The sequence below is a fragment of the Leptopilina heterotoma genome, unplaced genomic scaffold (genome assembly GCF_015476425.1).
Source record: "Leptopilina heterotoma isolate Lh14 unplaced genomic scaffold, ASM1547642v1 Lhet_51, whole genome shotgun sequence".
Taxonomy (NCBI): domain Eukaryota; kingdom Metazoa; phylum Arthropoda; class Insecta; order Hymenoptera; family Figitidae; genus Leptopilina; species Leptopilina heterotoma.
In genome coordinates, this window is record NW_025111110.1 from 1,861,413 (window position 1) to 1,888,914 (window position 27,502).

The following is a 27,502-nucleotide window of genomic DNA, read 5'->3' on the forward strand; positions in this document are numbered from 1 at the left end:
AAATGTACAATATAGTATATACAGAGATTTTTTTTCACAAAGAAATTTTCTCCAATACGAGTAAAAAATAAGAAACTATTTTATTCTCAAAAAGAACAAAATAAAAAAAAATACAATATTCTTACGTAAGGCAAAGTGGATCAGAGAGAGGGAGAGGGAGAGGGAGAGGGAGAGAGAGAGAGAGAGAGAGAGAGAGAGAGAGAGAGAGAGAGAGAGAGAGAGAGAGAGAGAGAGAGAGAGAGAGAGAGAGAGAGAGAGAGAGAGAGAGAGAGAGAGAGAGAGAGGACTAAATTTAAACCTCAAGCAGCTTATAAAGCAACCGGTATATAAACTTATGCAATTTACACGAAGGAAAATAAAACAGCAAAAAAAAGAAGAAAGCAAAATAAGTAAATAAAAATAAATAGAAAACGTGTGTATGTGTGTTGTTCTGTTATTCTTATCGTTATAACCTGAAGAAATTTTTAGTTTCCTTTCTCTCTCTTTCTTTCTCTCTCTCTCTCTTAGTATATAGAGAGTTGAAAAAAAAACCAATACGACGATCTTCTTTTATATCGTAATTGGATAGATTACTTCCACCTCAACCTCGATCTTATAATTGGATAGATTTAATCAAACTTCTAGCTGTGGCAACTAAATGTTTCCCTCAGACATATCATCAACCAATTGGATACGTTGCATTAACGAATTAATTATAAAACAATATATTAACTTTTGATTCATGTCAAGAACTTTATATTTTCTATTGTAAACACTGCGGATGTGTAATTTAGTATGAGAACAGAAATTTACAAGTTGGAAATGAGTCTGTGAAAATAAAACCTGTTTTTCTCTTAATTATAATGCACATTTCTTAATTTTTACAATTTATTTTTTAACATTTTTTCAAATTTTTTTCAACTTGTATTTTTTCAATCAAAATTAAATAAAACGTTCAGTTTAGAATGTTAAGTAAGAATGTAATGACCTAATTAAAATAAAATATTTTCATGGTAATAGGGCTCGAATCAGTGAAAGTGTTTAAAAATACGGACATTACGGACCAAAAAATTTTTCAAAGAAATTTAATTTCAAAAAATAATTATTTCTAAAAATTCACGCATTATTACTTTTAATATTCATTTATTATCTAAAATTTTAACTGAAATTCATTTTTAAATCAATTTTTATTACAAAATTCTACTACAATTTAATTATTTAACTACAAAAAAAAATAATTTATTGAATTATTCAATGTTTCTTAAAATTCAATTCCCATAAAGAATTGTAACAACAAATTTTTAAATAATTGAATTCATTTGACAAATTTTAATTACATTTTTCGAGGAATTCGATTAAAATTTTATTAATAATAATTGAAATTCTGCAATGAGTTTTATTATTTATGAAAATAATTGACTTCCCCTGAATGATTTTATTTTTAATGAAAATAATTAAACTTTAAAACATTTGATTTTTTCGAAAGAAATAATATGCAAATTCTATTTTAAATAATTGAATTCGTGTGGAATTTTTATTTTTTTGAAAGATAATTGAATGTTCATGTAGAATTTTATCAAATACTTTGTTTAATAATTGAAAATCATTGAATTAAGAAAAATTTTTCGAAAATAATTGAAATTTTGCCATGAATATCCTTAAAATTTTTGAAAATTATTCAATTTTATAACTTTTGAAAATAATTGAATTCTTGTGATGAATACTATTACTTATGGAAATAATTGAATTTTGTAAAGAATTTTGTTAAAATTCCTGAAATTAATTGAATTTTGTCAAAGAGTTTTTCTATTCATTTATAAAGATATAATTAAAATTTTGACATTGTTTTTTAGATTTTTGGAAAATAATTGAATTTCTGGAAAAAATTTTAATATTTATTAAGATAATTGAATTATTTTTCAAAGATTGAAATTTAATTTAAAACCTTTTCAAAATTCAACTACTTCTAAAATTCACGCTCTAATGGTTTTAATATTCAATTATAATCTAAAATTTTAACTGTAAACCATTTTTAAATCAATTTTTATTAGAAAATTCTACTAGAATTCAATTATTTAAATAAAAAAACAATTTATTGAATAATAGCATGTTTCTTAAAATTCAATTCTAATATAGACTTTAATTAATAAATTTTCAAATAATTGAATTCTATCAACGAAATTTAATAAAATTTTTAAGAATTTTTTTTAGGAATTCGATTAAAATATTGTATTAAAAATAATTGAAATTCGGCAATGAGTTTGATTATTTGTGAAAATAATTGAATCCTTAAGACGAATTTTATTACTTTTGAAAAATATTTAATTTTTGCGAAGAATATTATTACTCTTGAAAATAATTGAATTTTTGCAATAATTTGTAACTTTTACAAAATTGAATTTTTTTTCGCCTTTTTAACTAGAATTCTTCCATAAATGCATTTTTTAAAATAATTTTTGAAAAGTTCTTTAAGAATTTTCAAATTAATTTGTTTACAATTCAATTTTACAAAATTTCAATTCTTCGTAAATTCTTCAATTAAATATTTATTAGAAAATAAAATCTTCAAATAATTTAAAAAAAAATCCGCAATTAAAGTTTCTCAAAAAAAATTAATTCCACAGAATAGTTAGTTAAAAATATGAAAAATTAACATTTTTAAAGATTTTAATCTGAAACCTTTTCAAAATTAAATTATTTCTAAAAATTGACGCTCTAATGCTTTTAAAATTCAATTGTAATCTAAAATTTTAACTGAAATCCATTTTTAAATCAATGTTTATGAGAAAATTCAACTAGCATTCAATTATTTAAATACAAAAATAATAATTTATTATAAAATTTCATGTTTCTTAAAATTCAATTCCCATAAAGAATCGTTAGCAACAAATTTTCAAATAATTGAATTCTATCAATGAATTTTAATAAAATTTTTAATAATTTTTTCGAGGAATTTGATTAAAATTATATTAAAAATAATTGAAATTCTGCAATGCGTTTTATTATTTACGAAAATAATGGAATTCCTAATAAGAATTTTATTATTTACGAATATAATTGAATGCCCGTAAAAATTTTATTATTTATGAAAATAATTTAATGATTGCGAAGAACTTTATAAAAAAATATGTAAATAATGAAATTCCTGTGGAATTTTTATTATTTTTTGAAAATAATTAAAAGTTTGTTTAGAATTTTATTAATTTTTTTTTAAATAATTGAATTCTTTTGGAAAATTTTGTGAAAATAATATAGATATTGAAAATTTAAAAGGTAAAGAAATAAAAAAAATTAATTAAATCAAAAAATAAAATAAAACGAATCGAAAAAAGTCCATCAATTCCTTCTCATTTTTCACTGCAATGTAAAAATAATACGGAAAAAAAATATTAAATCATAAAAATTCCAATAAAAAGAAAAAATTAATGCTTGACGTGTGCTTGCTTTGGTTTTACAGACGGAAACAAGATGAGGTGCAAAACCTGGAGGAGACAATAAGAGCACGTTCGGAAAAACATAAGAAAGCGGGAATAGAATTAGATGCAACGTGTCATATATGTTTAAAAACAAAGTTTGCCGATGGTGTTGGGCACATCTGCAATTACTGCAGCATCCGGTGCTGCGCACGCTGCGGTGGGAAGGTCTCTCTTCGTTCGAATAAGGTAGGAAATGACGAATAATTTTTTATTTTTTCTTCGTTATATACGTACACGAAATTATTATATAGAATATATATATATATATATATACACTGATATCTAATGACAAAAAATAAGATATATATCAACTTGACAAATGACTGTGACAAAATGATAAAGTAAAAGATATATATCATACTGTCAATTCAACAAAATTCCCTGTCCCCTATTCATCTATACTCGTTTTTTCTGCTCTTTTTTTTGTTATAACCCTATTTATAAATTTTTGTTTACCCATCCCGAGTCGAAATTTAGACCCTACTTAGCCTCTGAAAATGTAGGGCTTATTCAGGTTTAAAAGTCGTAAAGTAGGGTCTGATTTCAATACAATTTTTAAAAACTAGACCCTCCTTTGACTCCCAAAACAGGCTGAAATTTGCCAACCCAATGGGAAATTTACAACTGGCGTAGTACTGCGCCAGCACTGGCAGCACTGGCGGCAAGGCTGAGAGCCAGCACTGGCATGGCACTGGGATGATAACGCCGTCCGGCGCTGCCGAAGTACTGTCTGTCAGTGCTGCCAGACAGCGCTGGCGCAGCACTGGACCAGTGCTGGCTGAGAATATTGCCGCAATAAATGCCGTATTGCTATTCATTAGTCGTAAATTAATAATTATAAATAATTTAACAACAAAATGGTAAATAATATTAATAAATAGTTATTATTCATAAAATATTTCTCTTCTTAAAGAAATTGCATTAAAGATGGAGACTAACAATGGATATAGTAAATGAAGTAGAAAAAAATTGTTTATAACATTTAAAAATTAAATAATAAACAATTACAGTAAGTGTGCATTAGATTTTCATATTTTAGTACCTAACGATTGGAATCTAGAAATATCGCAAACCTATGAAAATAAACAAAATTGCTGACGAGGGGAATCGAACCTACGACTTACGGACTAACAGACTAACGCTCTAACCACTATGCTAACGACACATGTGTACAGTAAAGAATTAATATCAGTATCATTCAGACATATAATTATTGAGTCAGAGATGAGAAAAAAATAGGGATACGTTACAAATAATAAATTGAAATAAAATAAATTAAACTAAATTTTTAAAAATTAAATTACTTTACTTATTGCATTTAACATTTTACGTAATTCTTAAATTACGTGGTAATTTTTTAATAATTTTTTATTCATAGTAAGAAGTATAATAGTATTTTAATAGGAACCAAATTATTATTGAGATTAAAGTTTAAATTTTGTTTATAATTTTAATTTGTTTAAATAATTTATTATTTACAAAATTAGAGAATTGTGTTAAATTGTTATTATTAAATTTAATAAGAATAAAAAATGAACAACTGAAAAGTAAAATATTAATTTTTTTTAATAAATTTATATTTATAAACATTTATAAACTTTTTTTATAATTTTTTTCAAGTTTATGTCAAAAAAGCAATGTTGGCAAAGAGCGTTGTGAACAATTTTTCTATACTCAGCCAGCACTTGCCGCCGTGGCTTGTCCAAGCTTTGGCGAAACAAAAATTCTGTACTGCGCCAGCACTAATTGTCGAGGCTCGGCTAGACTACGCCGAACAATCGTCTGAGTACTAAGCCAGTGGTGAACATCGGCACTACACTGGCATTTCCCATTGGGAATCTTCCATTTGGAGAAGCAAAGGAGGGTCTACTTCTAAGAAACCTATACCGTACTTTTATACCTCGTAGACCCTACTTTCATACTCCTAGACCCTACAATTAGAAAAAGAAAAATTTAAAGATTTGCTCAGATTCAATTGAAGCACTTGGGATGAGTAAAAGTGGAATTTTATGTGTTTTATAGCGTCTATATACACGAAGTGTATATAGACGCTATAAAACACATCAGTATTTATGAATTTGGAGTACTTTTTGCATTCGCAGTGTTTCAAGTAATGCATTAAAAAATAATTCAAAATTTTCTTTTAGAATGTAGGGTCTAGGAGTATGAAAGTAGGGTCTACGAGGTTTAAAAGTACGGTATAGGTTTCTTAGAAGTAGACCCTCCTTTGCTTCTCCAAATGGAAGATTGGCAAATTTCCGCCTATTTTGGGAGTCAAAGTAGGGTCTAATTGTATTAGAATTAGACCCTACTTTACTACTCCTAACACTCAATAGACCCTGAAAATTCAGGGTGAAAGTAGGGCTTAAATTTCGACTCGGGATTCCATTTTTTTCTATATGGTAAACAAATTTGGTATTCGTATTTAGAAGGGAAATTATTTTGCCTTTTTTGTTTAGATTTTTTTTTAATTCTTGATTTTTATAAATATTTATATATTTTCTTATATTTTTACTTTTTTATTTATTTTTTAATTAGCGTGCAGCTAACTTCTTACATACTTTTTTTAAAATAAAATTAGCAAATTTAAAAAAAATTGAATTTAAAAATTTTTAATTCAAATTTTTTTTTATAAAAATAAAATATGAATTGGAATATAGATTATTGCTATTATAACAAAAATAATTATATATTCTGAGACAGGGGATTCAAAGAAAAGTCAGACATTTTTATAAAAAGTACTGAAAAAAATTAAATTTTTAGAATTCATAAGAAAATTATGAATTTGGTGTCAATTCTTTCTTTTTAGATAACTTAACTCTTTCTTCTTCTTAATTATTCTGTTTTATATCATAAAATTAATACTTAGAAATTATTTATTGGATCATTTTACTTAAAAAAATATTACAAAATTAATTCAATTTTAAAAGAGTTGCGTTTACAATTCTCATAAATAGATCAACTTAAAAAAGTTTTAATTTGAAATTTGATAAAATTTCAATTTTTAATGAATTTAATCAGAAAATTTTAAAAACTTAGATTTTTGCAAAATGTTAATAATTCAAATTCTTCTTAAAATTAGTTAAATTTGTCAAAATATAATTAATTAATTTTATTAAAAATAATGGATTTATAGAAAAATTTTAATTAAAAACATTTTAATAAATAGAATTTTGTAGAAGTTGCAAATAATTGCAGAAATTCAATTATTTTTAAAAGTAATAAAATTCTTCGCAGAAATTTAATTATGTTCAAAATTTTTTAAAAATTCTCATCAAAATTTCAATTATCTTTAGAAATAATTAAATTATTTTCCGAAATTAAATTATTTTCAAAAATTTCCCTCAATTCAATGATTTTCAATATCGACTATTTTCATAAAATTTTTCAAAAGAATTCAATTATTTAAGAAAAAATTAATAAAATTCTAAGCAAAGTTTCAATTATTTTCAAAAAATAATAAAAATTTCACATGAATTTCATTATTTACACATTTTTTTATAAATTTCTTCGCAATCATTCAATTATTTTCATAAATAATAAAATTTTTACAGGGATTCAATTATTTTCGTAAATATTAAAATTCCTTTTAGGAATTCAATTATTTTCACAAATAATAAAACTCGTTGCAGAATTTTTTATTTAAATAATTGAATTATAGTAGAATTTTCTAATAAAAATTGATTTAAAAATGTTTTTAGTTAAAATTTTAGATTATAATTGAATTCTAAAAGCATTAGAGCATGAATTTTTAGAAATAATTGAATCTTGAAAAGGTTTCAAATTAAAATCTTTGAAAAAGAATTCAACTATCTTAATTAATATTAAATTTTTTTCCAGAAATTCAATTATTTTTAAAAAATCTAAAATAAATTTAAAAAATTTCAATGATATCTTTATAAATGAAAAGCAAAACTCTTCGACAAAGTTCAATTATTTTCAGGAATTTTAATAAAATTCATTGCAAAATTCAATTATTTTCATAAATAATAGTATTCATCACAAGAATTAAATTATTTTCAAAAGTTATAAAATTAAATTATTTTCAAAAATTTTAATAAAATTCATAGCAAAATTGCAATTATTTTTATAAATTTTTTCCTAATTCAATAATTTTCAATTATTAAACAAAAGATTTAATAAAATTCTACACGAACATTCAATTATCTTCCAAAAAAATAAAAATTTAACAGGAAGACAATTATTTTCATAAATAATAAACTCATTGCAGAATTTCAATTTATTTTTAATACAATTTTAATTAAATTTCTCGAAAAATATAATTATTTTTAAAAATTTGATTAAAATTCTTTATAAGTATTAAATTAAAAAAAACATTTAATTATTCAATAAATTATTTACTTTTGTATTTAAATAATATTGAATAATTTTGAAAAGGTTTCAATTTAAAATATTTGAAAATTTGAATTTTCTATACTTTTAACGGGCAATTCTGAAGAATAAATTTTTTTGGAAAAGTTTAATTTAATTTTTTTTTTAAAATAATTTAATTAATTTTCTAATATATTTAATTGAAGAATTTCTGAATAATCGAAATTTCGTAAAATTGAATTTTAAACAAATGTACTTGAAAATTATCAAAAAACTTTTTCAAAAACTATTTTAAAAATAGTTGATTTAGAGAAGAATTTTAGTTAAAAATTCTAGAAAATAATAATTGAATTGAAATTTTTTATATTATTTCACGAATAAATGGTCAGAAAATATTTCGACCCTTTTTGGATTTTTATTTTTCTTCAAAATTCAAAGATTTAAAAATCTATCTGTAATTTTGTAGAAAATATGTTTTGGTGTATCAACAAAAAATTACCAAATGCAAAAATTGATTTTTACGATTTTTTAAGCACTTTTTTTTAACGAAAACATTGTTTTCAAAATGCTAAAAATATCATTGTTATTCAATTTTTTTATATGGAAATTCGCTTGTTTATTTATCTAACGAATTTCAAATCATAATTTTTTAAAATATAAAATATAAAAAATTAAATTATGATAAAATTAAGATTTGAAATAAGTTAGAGAAATAAACAATGTTTAATACTTTTTAAGAATTTTAAATTTTTCCAATTAAGTTTTAAAATTAAAGTTTTCTATTTAAATATTTTTTAAGAATTAGTAAAAGGGAAGTTGTAAAATCTTTTTTTTCGACTATTATGCACTTTAGTTGGGGTTTTTTTCTTCATTTGGAAATAAGCATTTGTGCTGAACGTCACTTCCAAAACGGATGTTGCAGCAAATGAAAAAAGTAATGTAATAGTAGCCAAAAATGTAAAACTGGTCCACAACGACCTCAAAAGAAACTATTGCAGTAACAAGAAATCATTCTTACAATATCCTTATGATATTTAAATGCTGCTCTACTTTTTCATAAGTAGACGGGCAAACTTTTTTTTTATCCTCCATTTCCTGCTTCTTTCAAGTTTTCAAATTTTTTAGAATATTTATCAATATTTTGCAAAGTCTTTTAGTAAATAAATTTTTATTGATTTATTACAAAAGTTTACTAATTCAAAAGCAAAATATCAATCACTAATTAAAATGAGTAAATAATTGCACTAATTCAAATTTAGAGAGAAAATATAAAGAAAATAATAATAATAATAATACAAAAATAATTAAAACGTCACCAAAGAAAAAAAACAAAATTCCAACTTGTAAGGATAGATTTAATAAATATTAATAATAAATAATAAATAATACTTTTCAATAATTTATATATTAAATAAAATAATAAAATTAGCAGTGGTTTTTCAATTAAAAAGAAATAAACGTTCCATGAGTTGTTATAAACTATCAAATGAAATTAATTGTCACGAATAATTAAATATAGACATATAATTCTAATGAGAAAATGTTATAAAATTCGGGCGCAAAATTCAAACAACATTTTAATTCAAATTTCCGCAGAAACGATTAAAGTCACACGGAAAGGGCATTAGTCCAAATGTAATGTCGCGCTCCGTCTGAAAATACGTGGAAATAAATAATTGACCTGGTGTATTCTGCTCTAATATACACCAATTTATTAAACCTTATCGCAATAGTATAGCAGCCAGTGGGCGTAAATGTCGTCACTGAATAACTGCTACAATGTGTATACAATGTAGGCCGTTCTAGACAAGTTCTCTGTTATCGCTTGTCTACCATTACGTTTTTATGCACCGCACTTTCAGTAATTCTTTTTTAAAGGTAAACAAATGCGCGGCAATTAAGTCAGAAAAATAAAGCAGCCAACTAATGTCTTGATATTAATATCTTAATTATCAATTTTATTAATGTTTCACGATTTTTACTTTACTTACTTACGATTCATTTTATGATTTTCTTTTTTATGAAAAAAATTTTGGCATTTTTTATTATTTTATTATTTTTATTCTTTTTGAATTTATTTCTCTATTCTTTCAATTATATTTTCAATAATTGTAAAAATATTTACAGAAATTTTCCCATGAAAATAATTAAAATTATTATTAACTATATAATAATCGTCGTATTCTGTCCAGTCTGTCAACACTTGAAGTTAGACTTTTGTGCATGTTTTTGATTTTTTTAATATGTTTTGATATAATATTGTACCTAGTTCTTTATTTTTTTTTACTATTTTTTAATTTAATAATATTATCTTTATTTTTCAAATAATTCAAAAATATTTTTAATAATCTAAAAAAATTATTAATGTTATTATTCATTATTTCTATGTTTCTGAAAAAATTAGCCTTTTGTAACAAACGTTTTAGGTAATTAACAAATGTAAATCCTGCAAAACATTATCATTTTTTTAATATGAAAAACTTCATTGTTTGACAAATCAAAATTATGCAGCTATTCTTTCATTCTTTCTAAAAAAAAAAAAATTTTTTTTTAAATTGTTGGAAAATTAAAATTAGAAAGTAGAAAATATTTTGCACATTTTCTGTTTCTAAATTACAATTCATAAACAAAAGTACAAGTTTTAAGTAAAAAAAAATGTTATAAATCAAATTTTGTTCAAGAAATTTTAAATTTATTTTGGAAAAAATATTTACAAAATTTCTATTTGATAAAAACGATTGTAAAATTATTCGAAAACATCAAATAATTTCTTTTCTAAATAAATATTTAATCATTATTATTTTTCCATAGGAATTGAAATTCTTCAAAAGATTCAAATTCTAACCTTTTTGAAATTTAACAATTTATAAGAATATTTGTTATAAAACATGAAGAAATTGATTAAAAGATAACCGAGTGATAAAATCATTATTTTCTATCATAAAAATATTGTTACCGTAACTTTTTCAAAATTATTTCTATCATTTTAATTCAATTATTATTTTCTAGAATTTTTAAATAAAATTCTTCTTTAAATCAATTATCTTTAATAATTTTTAAAAAAGTTCTTTAAGAATTTTCAAATTCATTTGTTTACAATTCAATTTTACGAAATTTCAATTATTCAGAAATTCTTCAATTGAATACGTATTAAAAAATAATCACTTCAAATAATTTCAGAAGAAAATTCAATTAAACTTTTTCAAAATAATTAATTCTACAGAATTGTTGGTTATAAGTATATGAAAAAATAATGTTTTCAAAAAATTTAATTTGAAAACCTTTTCAAAATTCAATTATTTCTTAAAATTCATGCTATATTGCTTTTAATATTCAAATATTATTTGAATATTTAAATTATTTGAATAATTAATATCAAAATCTAAAATTTTAACTGAAATTCATTTTTAAATCAATTTTTATTAGAAAATCCTCAAGAATTCAATTATTTAAATGTAAAAATAATTAATTTATTGAATAATTAAATATTTCTTAAAATTCAATTCTCATAAAGAATTTTATCAAAATATTTTTTAATAATTGATTTCTCTTGATAATTTTTAATAAAATTATTAAGAACAATTACATTTTTCGAGGAATTCGATTAAAATTGTATTAAAAATAATTGAAATTCTGCGATGAGTTTTATTATTTCTTAAAAATAATTAAATTATTGAGAAGAAACTTATAAAAAATTTATAAATACTTGAAATCCTGTGAAATTTTTATTATTTATGAAAATTAAATGTTTGCGTACAATTTTACTAAAATTGTTTTTAAATAATATTTAATTCCTTTGGGTAATTTTATTAAAATAGTAGATATTGAAAATCATTTAAATGGGGGAAATTATTGAATATAATTTAAATTTTGACAAGAATATTATTAAAATTTTTGAAATTAATTGAATTTTGAAGAAGAATTTGTTTATTTATAAAGAAAATAATTGTGATTTTGTCGAGATTGTTTTGTAAGTTTTGAACATAATTGAATTTTGTGATAAGAATTTTATTAATAATTTTGAAAATATTTGAATTTCTACAATAATTTGTAACTTCTTCAAAATTCAATTTTTTTAAAATGTTTTTAACTAAAATTCTTCTATAAATCCATTATTTTTAATAATTAATTAAATATACCTACATATTGACAAATTTAACTAATTTTAGAAGATTTTGAATTATTAAAATTTTTCAAAATTCTAAGTCCATTAAAATTTCTAATTAAATTCATTCAACATTGGAATTTTATATAATTTCAATTTGAAACCGTCTGAAGTTCAGTTATTTATGAAAATTGTAAACGTAAATTAATTGAATTAATTTTGAAATATTTAAGTAAAATTATTCATTAAATAATTGACTTATTTTATGTTTCTTCAAGATTTAAGTTATTTAAAAAGAAATTTTTGTCAGAAATTGAAAAAATGAAGGTTTTGTATTAGAGAATTCGTGGTAATTTTATAGTTTATGAGTGAAACAAAAAAGACACAAAAATTTATAAGTTTTCTATGAATTCTAAAAATTTAATTTTTTTCAGTACTTTTAATAAAATTTCCTGACTTTCTTCTGAATTTCCTATGTCAGAATATATGATTATTATAATTATAATAATATTAGAACTATATATTCCAATTCATATTTTACTTTTGTAAAAAAAAAATTTGTATTAAAATATTTTTGAAATTGCTAATTTTATCCAAAAATGTGAGTGAGTAGTCAGTCGCACGCGAAATGTTGCTAGTTATTTAATAATTAGAGTTTTAATTAAAAAATGAACTTTATAATTTATATTATTATAAAAAAAAATATAAAAAAATATTGTAAAAAATATAATTCAGAATATTGGTTAAAACATTGGTATTCTTGCAAAAGTAAAAATTATCTCGAAATTGTTTTAATATTAAATAACGAGTTCCTTTAAATTCCAATATTTCTCATTTTAATTCAAAAAATTAATCTTCTCTCTTAACGAAAAAGGTGCAGAGAAAAAAAATGAGTACAAGACTATAAGTCTTCGTTTCGCATGAGTAATTCCTAATTTTTTTCAACAACTTTATAAACTTTTATATTCAGCGTAAAAAAGAAAAGAATTAGTACGATGAAAAAATAATTTTTTCTCTTTTACTCTTGAGTTTTGTCAGTTCTAGACGTACTTTGCGCAAATATCTACTCTGTACGATAAGAATATTGTCTTTTTTTCTTCCATTCTTTCTTTCTTTCGGATAAAGTTTTGCCTCAGATGTTTTGTCATTTTCCTTTCTTTCGACTATACTCGTAACTATATCCCGTATGGTGCTTCGTGATTTATGCTCGTATATATTTTATGAGGTACTTTTTTTCGGAGAGAGAGAAAAAGAGGAAACTTACAATTAATTTCTCATCCAAAATCGAGTAAAGTACAATTTTTCATGAATAAATATATAAAGAAGGAGAAGGAGGGGAATAAAAACTATTAATAAAATTCGTCATACTGTTTTGATTTGAGAAAATTTTTGTCTGTTTTCTATAATAATATAATAATAAATTAAAAACAGAAAAAATAGTTAGATAAAATATTAATTAAATAATAGTATTAATAATAACAATAGTAATAAGTAAAAAAATAATAATTAAAATAATAATTAAAATAGTAATAAAATAATTTAATAATAACATAATAATAATAATAAAACAAAAATAGTCGAAATAAGTAGTAAAAGTAAGTTTTAGTCAGCCATATAGAAAATAAATTCAACTTCACTATCAGTAGTGATAGTAAAGTTCAGTCAGGCATAGAAGAATTTTTTTTCAACTGTCAGTAATTTTAGTATCAGTAGTAAAATTAAATTATATTTCTTTCAGAAAAATACACTTAATTTTTTACACTAGATTTAAAAGAAATGCATTCAGAAGAAAATTCTATTTAAATAGAAAAATTTTATTCGACAAAAAAAAGTGGTAAAAGAAATTTTAAGTCAGACAAATCTACTAAAAGTTCTAATTATATGTTCAGTAGTAAACATACTTCTTAACCAGACACAAATTGCACAAAGTTTTGTAATTTTATTATCAGTAGTAAATGCAAGTTTTAGTCATCCATAAGGAAAAACAAATTTTTTATTCTCCACTCAGCAGTAAAAATAAAAGACAATTGATATAAAGAAAACTATTAAAAGTAGGTATTAAAATTTTAGTGACACATTCTAATGAAATATTTGAAGGTGTATTATTTTTAAAACATGTAAACAAATTTTTTTTTTGTTGGACAGACTTTCAGAACTTGTAATTTTAATGTCAGTGGTAAATAATTAGTTTCAGTCAGCCCCACCTGCTGAAATTATTCTTATTCTTATGATTAAATCAGAAAATAATCAAAATGTAGTGAAGAAATTCCAGTAGTAAAAATCAGAGTTTGTCAGCCGCACGGCTGACTAATAATAGAATTTTTCGTTGATTTACGTAAAACTAAGTAATTATGAAATTAAAACGCACGGCTGAAAAAAACTGATTTTTACTACTGGAATTTATATTAATTCTTATCTTTAAAAAGACTCTCTAAATTTTAATTAGAAAAAATGTTTACTAATTGAAATTAGTGACTGACTTTTTCCTTTTGAATTGGTAAATTTTACTAATAAATTAGTAGAAATTACTATATTTATTAGTAAAATTTATTAATTGAAAAGCAAAAAGTCAGTCACTAATTCAAATTAGTAAATATTTTTACAAATTCAAATTTAGAGAATAATAGAGTTTTTCTTTGATTTACTTAAAACTAAGTAATTTTTATTAAAATGTCTGACTTTTTGCTTCAGCAATTAGTAAAAGTATCTAATTTTAAGTATAAAAAAACTAAGTTGAAAATAAAAAATTATTATTAAATTCATATCTTTGAAAATAGTAAAATTTTTCTAATTAAATTTGGTATAAAAAAAGATTTTAGTTATTTTGACAGAATTTTACTAAATTTAAGTAATAATTAGTCACTATTGACTATTTGATTAGCAGAAATATTACTGTTTGAATCAATAACTGACTTTAATTTATTTTAATTATTTTAATTTGTTTTTAAAAAATCGCTTATTTCAATTTTTATAGACATTTATACAGTTCTCTAAATTTTAATTAGTTAAAAATAATTAATTCAATAGTAAAAAATCAGTTACTGATTCAAATATAGTATGTAAATATAATTTAAAAAATGATCGAATTAATAGAAATTTTGTGAAATTCAACTGAAAATAATAAAATCTATTAAAGAATTTTATTAAAAACTTTTTAACAAATCGAATTTTCAAAGTATTTTTATTTAATAATAATTGATAAATAATTGGATTTTATAAAGATTTACATTCTAATGTGTTCATTTTTCTTTGTGAGAAAATTAATAATTAAAATTTTTATTATTTAATTTAAAAAAAGATGCACACTTAAAATTTTTTAATAAAATTGAATTTTTGCAAAGTTTTAATAAAAATTCTGAAAAATAAGATTTTTGAAATTTTTCAATTCTGTTGTTTCAAGATATAATTGAATTTTTATAAACAAATAATTGAAAATTTTTTAAATAATTGAAATTTCTTTACATTCTATTAAAAATAATTAACTTCTTTTAAAGAATCTTATTTAAATTTTTCGAAAATAATCAAGGTTTGTTAGTCACCGTCATTATAATTTTATTTTTAAAAATTTCTTCGCAATATATTCAATTATTTCCATAAATAGTAAAACTTATTGCAGAATTTTAATTATTTTTAAACTGAAAAAAAATCTTCTTGTGAATTCAATCATTTCCATAAATAACAAAATGCTCCAGATTTACTAAATTCTTTTGAATATTATTTTTAAACAATATTCTTCACAACAATTCAATTATTTTCATAAATTTCCATAAAATTCTAAAAAAACAATTCAATTATTTTCAAAAGTAATAAAATTTTTCGCAGAAATTCAATTATGTTTAAAACTTTTTTAAATTCTCCTCAAAATTTAAATTATTTTTATAGATAATCAAAATTGTTCTCCACAATTCAATTATTTTCAAAAATTTTAATAAAATTCTACGCAAACAATTAATTTTCATAAATGATAAAAATTTCACAGAAATTCAAGTATTTATAAATTTTTTTTAGGTTTCTTCTCAATAATTTAATTATTTTCAGAAATAATAAAACTCATCGCAGAATTTCAATTATTTTTAATACAATTTCAATCGAATTCCTCGACAATGTAAATATTTTACAAAGTTTTATTAAACTTTTGAAACTTCCATTCTTCGATAGAAATCAATTATTTTTAAAAATTTGTTAATAAAATTCTTTATAAGAATTAAATTTTAAGAAAAATTCAATTATTCAATAATTAAATAATTTACTTTTGCATTTAAATAATTAAATTCTCGTAAAATATTCTAATAAAAATTGATTTGAAACTGAATTTTAGTTTAAATTTTAGATAATAATAGAATATGAAAATAATTTTTAAGAAGTTATAATAACATTATTCTTACAATAGAATCTTAATTCCTATGGAATAATAATAATAATTATAAATATTTAAAATATTTAAAAAAGAAATTATTTTTTTCGAATAATTTTACAATATTAAAGATATTCGTAAATAAATTTAACAGAACATTTTTTTCAATAAAATTTTTTCCTTAAGTTTCTAAAAATTCAAAAATTGTCAGTTTCATTTTATGTATAATGAATAAATAATTAAAAACAGACAAGATTATTTTAAAAAATTGAAAAAATTCTTTTTATTTTTTTCAATTATTTTCCAAATTTTTAATGAAAATTATTAAAACAAACATTATTTTTAAGAAATTTAAAGAAACTTGTCAAAAGAATTTAATTATATTTATATAAAAACTCTAATACAAATTTTTGAAGCCATTTGTAGATTTATTTATGTTCGAAATCAAATAAATTTAAATTTGATGAGAAAAAAACGGAAAAATTAGGAGAGAGCCGGGAAAAAACCAGGAATAATTGTTTTGAACGAAAATAGTAGACACCCTGGTAGGCTACATTCTAAATTTGAATTAGTAAAAATTTTTACTAATTTGAATTAGTGATTTACTTTTTGCTTTTGAATTGGTAAATTTTACTAATTAAATAGTAATTTCTACTAATTTATTAGCAAATTTTACTAACTTAATAGTAATTTCTACTAATTTTCTAGTAAATTTTACTAACTAAATAGTAATTTCTACTAATTTTCTAGTAAAATTCACTAATTCAAATTTCAAAAGCAAAAAGTTAATCATTAATTCAAATTAGTAGACATTTTTAGTTTTCACTAATTCTAATTTAGAGAGTAAATCCGAAAATAATTAAGTTTAAATTTACATTTTCTCTATATTTTCAATTTTAAATTTATATTTATTCTTTTAAAATAAGATTCAACTGTCTTAAAATACACAATCTTTGAACAATGCCAACATACAGTGCCTTCTGCACACGTGTCAGTTGACCCCTATTCTCAGTGACGTTCTCACTGGCATTATTTTAAAAAGGCAAAAAAAAAAAGAAAAAAAGAAAACTCTGAAAGACGTAATTTTTTTTTTAAATCTGAAGATTCTCTTTGTTTGGAATTCGCTGATGATAATGATGATGATGCATTGATACGAAGTCGTACATGTTTCTAGTGGTTACGTGGTTTTATTATTGGAAGCACTGTGCGTGGGAGCCTATGAATGGGCGCGTCCCTGCGTGACGTCATCAGAGAGTTTCGAAAAGCAGCGTTGGTGGGGTGGACAGACGGGGGTTGGAGGGAGGGGGTGGAGTTGGTAGCCGGGCGGACGTGACGCAACATATTGATCTATGTTTGGCCGAACTACAAGAGAGCCGCGCCGTGTGTGCGGCAAAAAGGAGGGTTTCTCAAATACATCGCAAGAATGCCCGTCAAAACTAACGCAGGCACACACTCACACACACACACACACACACACACTTAGACAAACTTCTTAATTTTCAAAATTCGCACGTATCGTACGCGACGAATATTTCTTTCAATATTTTTATTAATCGTTTAATATATTTTTTTAAATAAAAAAAAAAATAAATAAAATGTTTCTAAAAATATTTTAGAGAAAATTTATGACGTCAAGAGAATCAGAAACATCATTAAGTCGTTCACAGAATCCTTAAAGTCACGACATTTTCAAGGGCAAATAACTTTCTTTCAAAGGCTGTCAAGTATCTTAGAAACTCTGCTCTCTCTAAATTTAAATTCCCTCTCTCTTTCTCTCTCTTTTTCTTATTCTGAAGCTAAAAATAACTAATTTTGATAGCAAAAAGTCAATCATTGATTCAATTGATAATATTTCTACTGAATTAATAGTTAATGAGTGATTATTATAATTAAATTCAAATTTATGTTAGGGTTAAAATAAATAAAATTTTTTGTAGCTTAATCAATTAGTCGAACTATGCTATTTTCCATAATTTATTATCATAGTATTAATTAAAAGAATGTTGTATTTATTTTTTTATTACAAATTAGTTACTTTTAATAATTACTTATCTTAAAAATTTTATATTTATAAAAAAATTTTTATATGTTTTACTAATAATTATTTAATTTTTACTAAATGTTGAAGCAAAGAATTAGCTGAGAATTTACTATCGACTATATAAATCAGATTTAGTAATTCAAAATGTAATTTTGTATTGATGGTAAAATAAAAATCTTATTGTCTGATTGAAAGGAAATTTACTACTGATAGTGGAATTGAAACCTTCTTATCTGACAAAACAAAAGTTTTACTACTGAAGCTAAAATTTGATCAGATTTGTCTGACTAAATCAGAATTTACTACTTATAGTCTAATTCTATAATTAAATCCTTCTTGTCTGACTAAAATAAAATTTACTACTGATGGTAAAATTAATACCCTCATGTCTGATAAAAACAGAATTTTCTACTAATAATAAAATTTAAATATCATTGTCTGACTAAAACAGAATTTTGCCACTGATGGCAAAAGTTAAAACCTTCCTGTCTGACAAAATTATAATTTACTACTGATGGTAAAATCAAAAACTTATTGTCTGACTGAAACGAAATTTACTACTGATGATGGTAAAACTTAAACCTTCTTGTCTAACTAAAAAATAATTTTACTACTGAAGCTAAAAATTTTCTGAGTAAACCAGAATTTATAATTTATGGTAATTTTGTTAAAATTACAAAAATCAAATTATAAAATTAAAAAATGTTTGTCTGACTAAAACGTATATTACTACTGATGATAAAGTTAAATCCTTCTTTTCTAACTATACAATGTCATTTAATGCTGATGTTAAAATTTAAATCTTATTGTCTGACTAAAAAATACTTTTCCTACTGATACTTTCCTTCTACTTCTATAAAGTTTTTCGTAATTTGTCATAGACCCTTAATGAGAAAGTTTATGTCTGAGTCAGTAGTATAAATCAATTTTAGTCAAACATAAGTGTAAAAAATTACGGACCAGTTATTGACCAATTTTTGACCAGTCTGAGTCAAATAAGAGAACATATTATTCAAAACTATAAATTAAATTTTTCATAACACTATCAATTCAATTATTATTTTCAAGAATTTTTAATTAAAATTCTTCTTAAAATCGATTATTTTTAATAATTTTCGACAAAGTTCTTTGACAATTTTCAAATCTATTTCATTACAATATTCAATTTTACGAAATTTCAATTATTCGTAAATTCTTTAATTAAATGCATATTAGAGAAAATAAAAACTTTAAATAATATTTAAAAAATTCAGTTAAACTTTTTCAAAAAAAAATTAATTACAAAAACCAATTATTTTTAAAAATTCGAGCTATATTGCTTTTAAATATTCAATTATTATCTCAAATTTTAAGTAAAATTCATTTTTAAATCAATTTTTATTATAAAAAATTCTACGAGAATTCAAATTTGTAAATACGAAAATATATAATTTATGGAATAATTGAATGTTTTTTAAAATTCAATTCTCATAAAGAATTTTTTCAACAAATTTTAAATAATTGAATTTTTTTTTACGAATTTTAGTAAAATTTTTAAGAATAATTACATTTTTCGAGGAATTCGATTAAAATTGTATTCAATTAAAATTCAATTAAATTAAAATTGTATAAACAAATAATTGAAATTCCGCAATGAGTTTTATTATTTGTGAAAATAATTGACTCCCTAAGAAGAATTTTATTACTTTTGAACAATATATTTAATTTGTGCAATATTTAAAATTTAATTGAATTTTTGCAATAATTTGTAACTTTTTTAAAATTGCATTTTTTTCCGTATTTTTAACTAAACATCTTCTAGAAGTCCATTATTTTTAATAATTTTTGAAAAAGTTCTTTAAGAATTTTCAAATTCATTTGTTTACAATTTAATTTTACAAAATTTAAATTATTCGTAAATTCTTCAATTAAATGTATATTAGAAAATAAAAACTTTAAATAAATTCAAAAAAAAATCCGCAAATTAAAGTTTCTTAAAAAAAAAAATTAATTCCACAGAATTGTTAGTTAAAAATATAAAAAATTCAAATTTTCAAAGATTTTAATCCTTTTTAAAATTCAATTATTTCTAAAAATTTACGTTCTAATGCATTTAAAATTCAATTATAATCTAACATTTTAACTGAAATACATTTTTAAATAAATGTTTATAAGAAAATTCTACTAGAATTCAATTATTTATATACAAAAGTAAATAATTTATTGAATAATTGCATGTTTCTTAAAATTGAATTGTCATAAAGAATTTTACCTATAAATTTTTAAACAACTGAATTCTTTTGACGAATTTTAATAAAATTTTTAAAGAATTTTTTTGAGGAACTCGATTCAAATTGTATTAAAAATAATTGAAATTCTGCAATGAGTTTTATTATTTACGAAAAAAAATGAATTCCTAAAAAGAATTTTATTATTTACGAAAATAAATAAAATAATTAAATCCCCGTAAAAATTTTATTATTTATGAAAATAATTGAATGATTGCGAAGAAATTTATAAAAAAATTTGTGAATAATGATAAATTCCTGTGAAATTTTTATTATTTTATGAAAATAATTTAAAGTGTGTGTAGAATTTTATTAAATTTTTTTTTAAATAATTGAATTCTTTTGGAAAATTTTATGAAAATAGTAGAAACTGAAAATCATTGAATTGTGGAAAATTTTTGAAAATAATTGAATTTCGGAGAAGAATTTAATTATTTCTAAAGATAATTGAAATTTTGATGAGAATTTTAAAAATTTTTTTGAACATAATTGAATTTCTGCGAAGAATTTTATTACTTTTGAAAATAATTAAATTTCTGCAATCATTTGTAATTTCTCTAAAATTATTCAAATTATATCGTACAATTTACGAACTTTTCATCCTTTTTGAATCCTTTTTGGATTTTACGGACCTTTTATAAAAAAATGGACTTTTACGGATTTCATGCAAAGTTAAGGACTTTTACGGGATTTACGGACCTAGTTCGAGCCCTGTAGTAAGAATAAGAATTTCGTTCAGACGAATAAGGTACTTAAATTTTAAAATTACTAATAAAAGTTAGTTTTCGTGAGGCTAGATTCTAAATCCAAATACTCGAATTAAAAATAAATAATTATATACAATATACAGAGACAAAAATCATAGTTATAAATTTCTATATCTCATTAGATTATTTTTTCTTCAAAATTACTGTCGGAGTTATATAAAATGTTAATATATATATAAAAAAAATGAAAAGAGAAAAGCGTAATGTGGAGGTCGACCTAAAATCCAAGATGTAAAAATAGCTGCAGCAAACCCTTGTGAGGCGCTTAAGTAGCAATTTCTTTTAAAGAAAAATCTCACATAACACACTCTGTTCGCGTGTTTATAGAAAAATTGGACTAAGGTCATTTGCATTTTACAGTGATTTTTTGAGAAACTACTCTCTCGACATTGGATTTATCTCGAAGCATATAACCATCTATTTCATTTTTCCTTTCAATAGAGGGAGATCTTCATAATTCATATATAGTCTACTCAAGAAATTCCATTCCCTTATTTCGAACGGGACCCTAAAATATTCCACACACTGAACAGTAAATCTTGTATATATATTAAAATAAATTTCAAATAAAGTTGATTTTCAGAAAAAGCAGAGGCTAAAGCTTAATTTCTTTTTTGCCAGCTCTTTCTTTTCTGTACTTCCTTCAATTCCAGATGCGAAAAAATATCTGTACAATTTTTTTTTTAAATTACTATTAGATTATTAACTTAACTTTTTTTTTTTTACTAAAAATTGCAATAAATTTGTTTGTTCAAAAATAAAGGAAAAGAATTAAATTAATCAATTAATTTAATTCTTTTCCTTTATTTTTGGACAAAAAAATTTATTGTAATTTAGTTAAATAAAAATTTCAAGGTGAAAAATTATTGTATCTGGTATTCATTGTTATAATTATTATTATAATTTATTGTTTTTTTTTGCTTCGCTTTGTTAAAGAATCAGTTGAATAAAAAATATGAATAAATATGAATATAATATGAATAACAGGATTTATTCATAACTGGACGTATACTTTTTGCGAAGGGGACAATGGTTTCTATCGAATTTCAGCAAAATACGAATTCCGCCATTACTTTAATACAGAAGAGAAGACTAATATTCCAAATTAACCCATATACAATAATATGCATTTGTTTTTCGGATGATTGGAATTTTTCTTCTTTTTTTTAAGGAAAGTTGAATCTTGTCCTCTTCAGTTTTTTTTTCTCCACTTGAGTTTATATTATGCACAAGCACGCTTCTTGGGTTGAAATCTTGTGTGTTGCTATGCTAGTGTATAAAGTGGTGGGTGTTTGTGTTGGGTTGAAGAACCGTCTGAGCATAGAGTCTGATATATAGTTGCATGAAACTTCAACTCGTGTATATATATATACTATATATCAACGTTTGTCGCTTCTTACCATTTTCAGCTTTTTGCATTCATTTTTTTTCCTTCTTTTTCTTTTTTTAATTTTTTTAATGTTTTTTTTTTTTTTTTTTTTTTGAGTTTGAGTTTGTGTGTCGCAGAGAGTGCAATACTGCGCTTGACTTCCACATATTTGGCCAAGTAAATACATATTTTCATGAGTAAAACTTTATATATATGTATGATGATGAAATTCTTTTCAGAAAAGTTGTGGAGTTATTGAAACTTAATACCAACATTCAACATATCCCAGTTTATTATTACTTTCTCTGCTTAAAGAATCGAGATTGGTTGACACATTTACATTTTGAGTTGAATTCAACATTTGAGCGGGAAATTTCACTCTTTTTTTTATTCGAATGTTGAATTAAAGTCAATTATTCTTCTGATACTACAACTTTTATTGAAATTTGTTTATTAAATTTTACTTTTGAACCACTTTATTTAATGTATTATTTAATTTTTTATATCACTTTAATTCTCTCTATTTCAAATTATTTATTTATAAAAATATTTTTGTCATTTACTTGTGCATTAAATTAAAATGTCATTAAATGATATCACTCGTGGATTATTCTATAGACACAAGAAACTATTAATCATGATGAATATTTGACAATCGCTGACAACACGAAAGACAAAATAGTAAAAATAAATATTGCCTACAAATTACCTTCATTCGTTGACAGAATTTCATCAAAAAAAATTGTTTTCGATCAAAGAAAAGTCTTTTTATATAAAATAAAAGAAAATTAAAACTTCTGTAAAAAAATTTTGACACTAATTTTCAGAGTTAAAAAATTATTATATTTTGAAAAATATTCTTTGGTTTAAAAAAATATTTATTGACTCCAATTTTTTTTGTCACAAAAAAATATTTAAAAAACGAAGAGGAAAATGAAAATAAAAAAATAGAAAAGAAGAGAAAAAAGGACAGAAAAGAAAAAAAGAAAAGTAGAGAAAAATGGAAAAGAAAAGAAAAAAAGAAGAGAAGAAAAAATTGAAAAGAAGAGAAAAAGAAACGAAGATAAAAAAGAACAAAGAAAGAGAAAAAAAAAGAAAAGAGAAGAAAAAAGAAACAAAAAGAAAAGACCGAAAAAATTTGAAACTCCTCTGTAAAAAGAGATCAATATCAGGATAAGTTATCAGTTAAAACTCAATGACCTGATCGATGAGTGAAAATGAGGTCATCGTACGTGATATAAATTACGTATACAAATATAGATATATGCATTGTAATGAAAGAGAGAGAGAGAGAGAGAGACAGAGAGAGAGAGATATAAAATATATTAGGAATATATTAGACTTAATTAATTGACGCACGCTTCTAACTTGTCGAATTAAGGTATATTTAGGAGACTTTGTACACGAGTATATTGAGGAGTCGAGCAACATAAACAACCTTGTACTAACAGAACTTCAGCGCAATTTAGGGTACAAAAATAACTATTCCAAACATGGTCTACAAGACTATTTTTATCACTTGACAAGAATAATAGTAATCGACAATGAACTGTCACTAGTCTATTAATTCTTAACATATACACGCATTTCCTTTTGTATGATAATATAAATTGATAAATAACTCAGGCGAACAAAAAATTTTTTTAATCACTTTATATATATCTAAAAATAAAACACTACCCATGGGAAATAAATCAAAATCAATTGCGGCAAGATTTTTTATTCACAATAATTTGCTTTCCTGAGAATTTGTGCTATTTTTTTTAAAGGCTTATTATTTCTCTTCTTTTAATAATAATATTTCAAAAAAATTGATTATATTAGAAATTAGTATTTTATTACAATAAAATTCTAATGTCTAATAAAATCAATTTTTTCTAATATCTGTAGACATTAGAAAAGAACATGCAGCATTTTTTTTGAAAATATTAAACTCCACCCCTTCTCTCTTGTCTTTTTTCTGTTGTCTAACATAGAGGATCATCCCCCCAACCCTGAGAGCGCTACGTATTTTTTTTTAAAGTTCCCTATTGTATTGTACAAAGAATACTTGTCTGACTAAAAGAACATTTACTACTGATGCAAAGAAAAAAAAATTTTGTCGTTTTTGGGCGACTAAAAGGAAATTTACTACTGATGGTAGTAGTCAACTTTAACTATAATGTCTGACTAAAATGTACTACACTACTGATACTAATTTTCGATCAATTTTGGTTGACTATAACGTACTTTACTACTGATGCTAATTTTCGATTACTTTCGTCTGACTAAAATGTAATTAACTACTTTTGGTAAAACTAAAACCTTCTGTCTGAGTAAAATATAATTTACTACTGATGGTAAAATTTAAACCTTCATGGCTGACTAAAACGTACTATACTACTGATTCTAATTTTCGATCACTTTTGGCTGACCAAAATATACTTTACTACTGATAATACTTAAAGATTACTTTTGCCTGACTAAAAAGTAATTAACTATTTTTTGGTAAAATTAGAAATCTTCTTGTCAGAAAAAAAACTAATGATCTCCTGATGGTAAAATTAAAACCTTTCTGTCTGACTGAAATATAATTTACTACTAATGGTACAATAGAATCCTTGCTGTCTGACTGAAACGTACTTTTCTCCTAATACTAATTCTTGATTACTTTTTTATTTTTTCTTCCTTAAAAAGTAATTTTTCCACTAACAGAAATATTTGATTATTTTAGGTTGACTAAAATGTGAACAATTTTGTCTGACTAAAACGTGATTTACTACTTTTTCTAAAACTTAAATCTTCGTATTTGACAAAAAATACTTTTACTACTTATTTATTTTAATTATTTATTTAAACACTGTATGGACTAAAAATGTAGTGTCTGACTAAAAATTAATTTACTACTTTCGGGAAACTTGTAACTGTTGGATATTCGGGTCGCACAGGAAGAGTAATGACACAGGCAACTTCGTTTAGAAGAATATATTTAATATAAGATAGCAAAGATACAAAAAGGGATGGCTCTACGACGCGTTCGCGTTACTTTGTGAAAAACGGAAGTTACATATTTGTAGGTTCAAAAATAGTACAGTAACTATAAGTCAGGTGGCGGTCAATAAGAGCGCGATTGTTCAAATATTTATGCACATATTCCAACATCCTCCCTCAATCGAAAGGACATATGTTCACAAAACTAAGATTGTCCATACACCTTTTATGTTTCACTTTACAAAGTCCTTTAGTCATCACATCGGCAATCATGTCTTCTGTGCACAAGTACTTTACTTCGATAAGTTCATTTTGGATGGCTTCGCGCACAAAATGGTAGCGGATGTCGATATGCTTAGTTCTGCCGTGATAGATTGGATTTTTTGCTAATTTCATAGCTCCTTGATTATCGCAGAAAATGGTCGATGTCCGTTCCATGCTGATTCCTAGTTCATTTATAAGTCGAGAAAGGTAGATTGACTCTTTTGTGGCCTCGGAGAGCGCCATGTACTCCGCTTCTGTGCTTGAGAGTGCAACACTTCGTTGCTTTCTTGACTCCCAGCTGATAGTCGAATTTCCGAATTTGAAGGCGAACCCGGTACAGGATCGTCGATCTTCGGGTGATGCTCCCCAGTCTGAGTCAACGTAGCCTTGTAGAATATTTGGACCTTTCTTAAAGACGATTCCGTAGGATGCAGTACCTTTTACGTAGCGTAGCACGCGCTTCGCTGCAATCCAGTGATCCTCGCCAAATGAGTCGTTGAATTGACTTAAACTGCTAACAGCGAACATTAAGTCTGGCCTTGTGCTCACGGCCAAATACATCAAAGAGCCCACGAGTTGTCGATATGGATATTTAGCCATGATGTCTGCTGATGGATTCTCTGGTTTGATCAGCTGTTTACCTGTCTCGAATGGAGTGAGCACAGACTTTGATTCGCTCATTCCAAAGCGTTCCAGAATTTCGTTGATGTAATGCTGTTGTGACATTTCCATATTTCCGTTGTTCCAGTTAAAATTGATTCCAAGGCAATATTTAATGTTGCCAAGGTTTCTCATTTCGAATTTGTTCATGAGATTTCGTTCCACCTCGTACATCCACTCTAGATCCTGACATGAGATCAGCACGTCGTCCACATAGATGATGACAAGTAATAAAGCACCGTTTCTCTCAGCATGATAAAAACAATGGTCTGTGTCACAGGGGGTTAATCCGATTTCTCGAAGAGCGTTGTCGAATTTTAAGTTCCATTGTCTTCCAGCCTGCTTCAGTCCGTATATCGCTTTATTTAACTTAAGAACTTTATTTCCACTTCGTAGACTGTTTAAAATTTTTCTCATTTCCTGGTATGAATGTAAATTTTTCTTTTTCTTTTCCTCAGCAGATATTTTTTCAATTATCTCTTCAAAAAATTCAGGGAGATTCATGAAGACATCTTCTTCTAAGTCTCCATTTAAAAAGGCACTTGACACATCTAACTGGTGAATCTTCATCTTCATATTGGTTGCGATCGCCATCATTAATCTTATTGAGCTCATCCGAGCGACTGGTGAGAACGTTTCGTGATAGTCGATGCCTTCACGTTGCGAGAAGCCTCTAGCAACGAGACGAGCTTTTTTCTTGATTTGAGATCCGTCTGCCACTGGTTTATTTCGAAGAGTGAATCGACAAGTTACAATACTCTGATTGATTGGTTTATCGACTACAGTCCAAGTATTGTTTTTTAGAAGAGACTTTACTTCGTCGCACATGGCTGCTTTCCACTCGTCGTGATCAGAACTATTGATAGCTTCTTTTAATGAAATTTCTGCAAGGTCGGCGATTTCAATGTTTTCTTCGAC

General features: G+C 23.7%; 1 protein-coding gene across 9 annotated transcripts in view; it reads left to right on the forward strand.

Annotated features, from left to right (window-relative positions):
* The window catches only part of LOC122507702 (regulating synaptic membrane exocytosis protein 2), a 166,734-nt gene that overhangs the window by 15,272 nt on the left and 123,960 nt on the right, over positions 1-27,502 (forward strand). For all 9 annotated transcript variants that reach the window (XR_006302138.1, XR_006302134.1, XR_006302135.1 and 6 more), the window contains exon 2: positions 3,437-3,641. Coding sequence is in view for 1 of the 9 variants with exons in the window: in XM_043620559.1 (XP_043476494.1) it covers positions 3,437-3,641 (205 nt within the window). In the remaining 8 variants the exon portion in view is untranslated. The remainder of the gene's footprint in view (positions 1-3,436; positions 3,642-27,502) is intronic.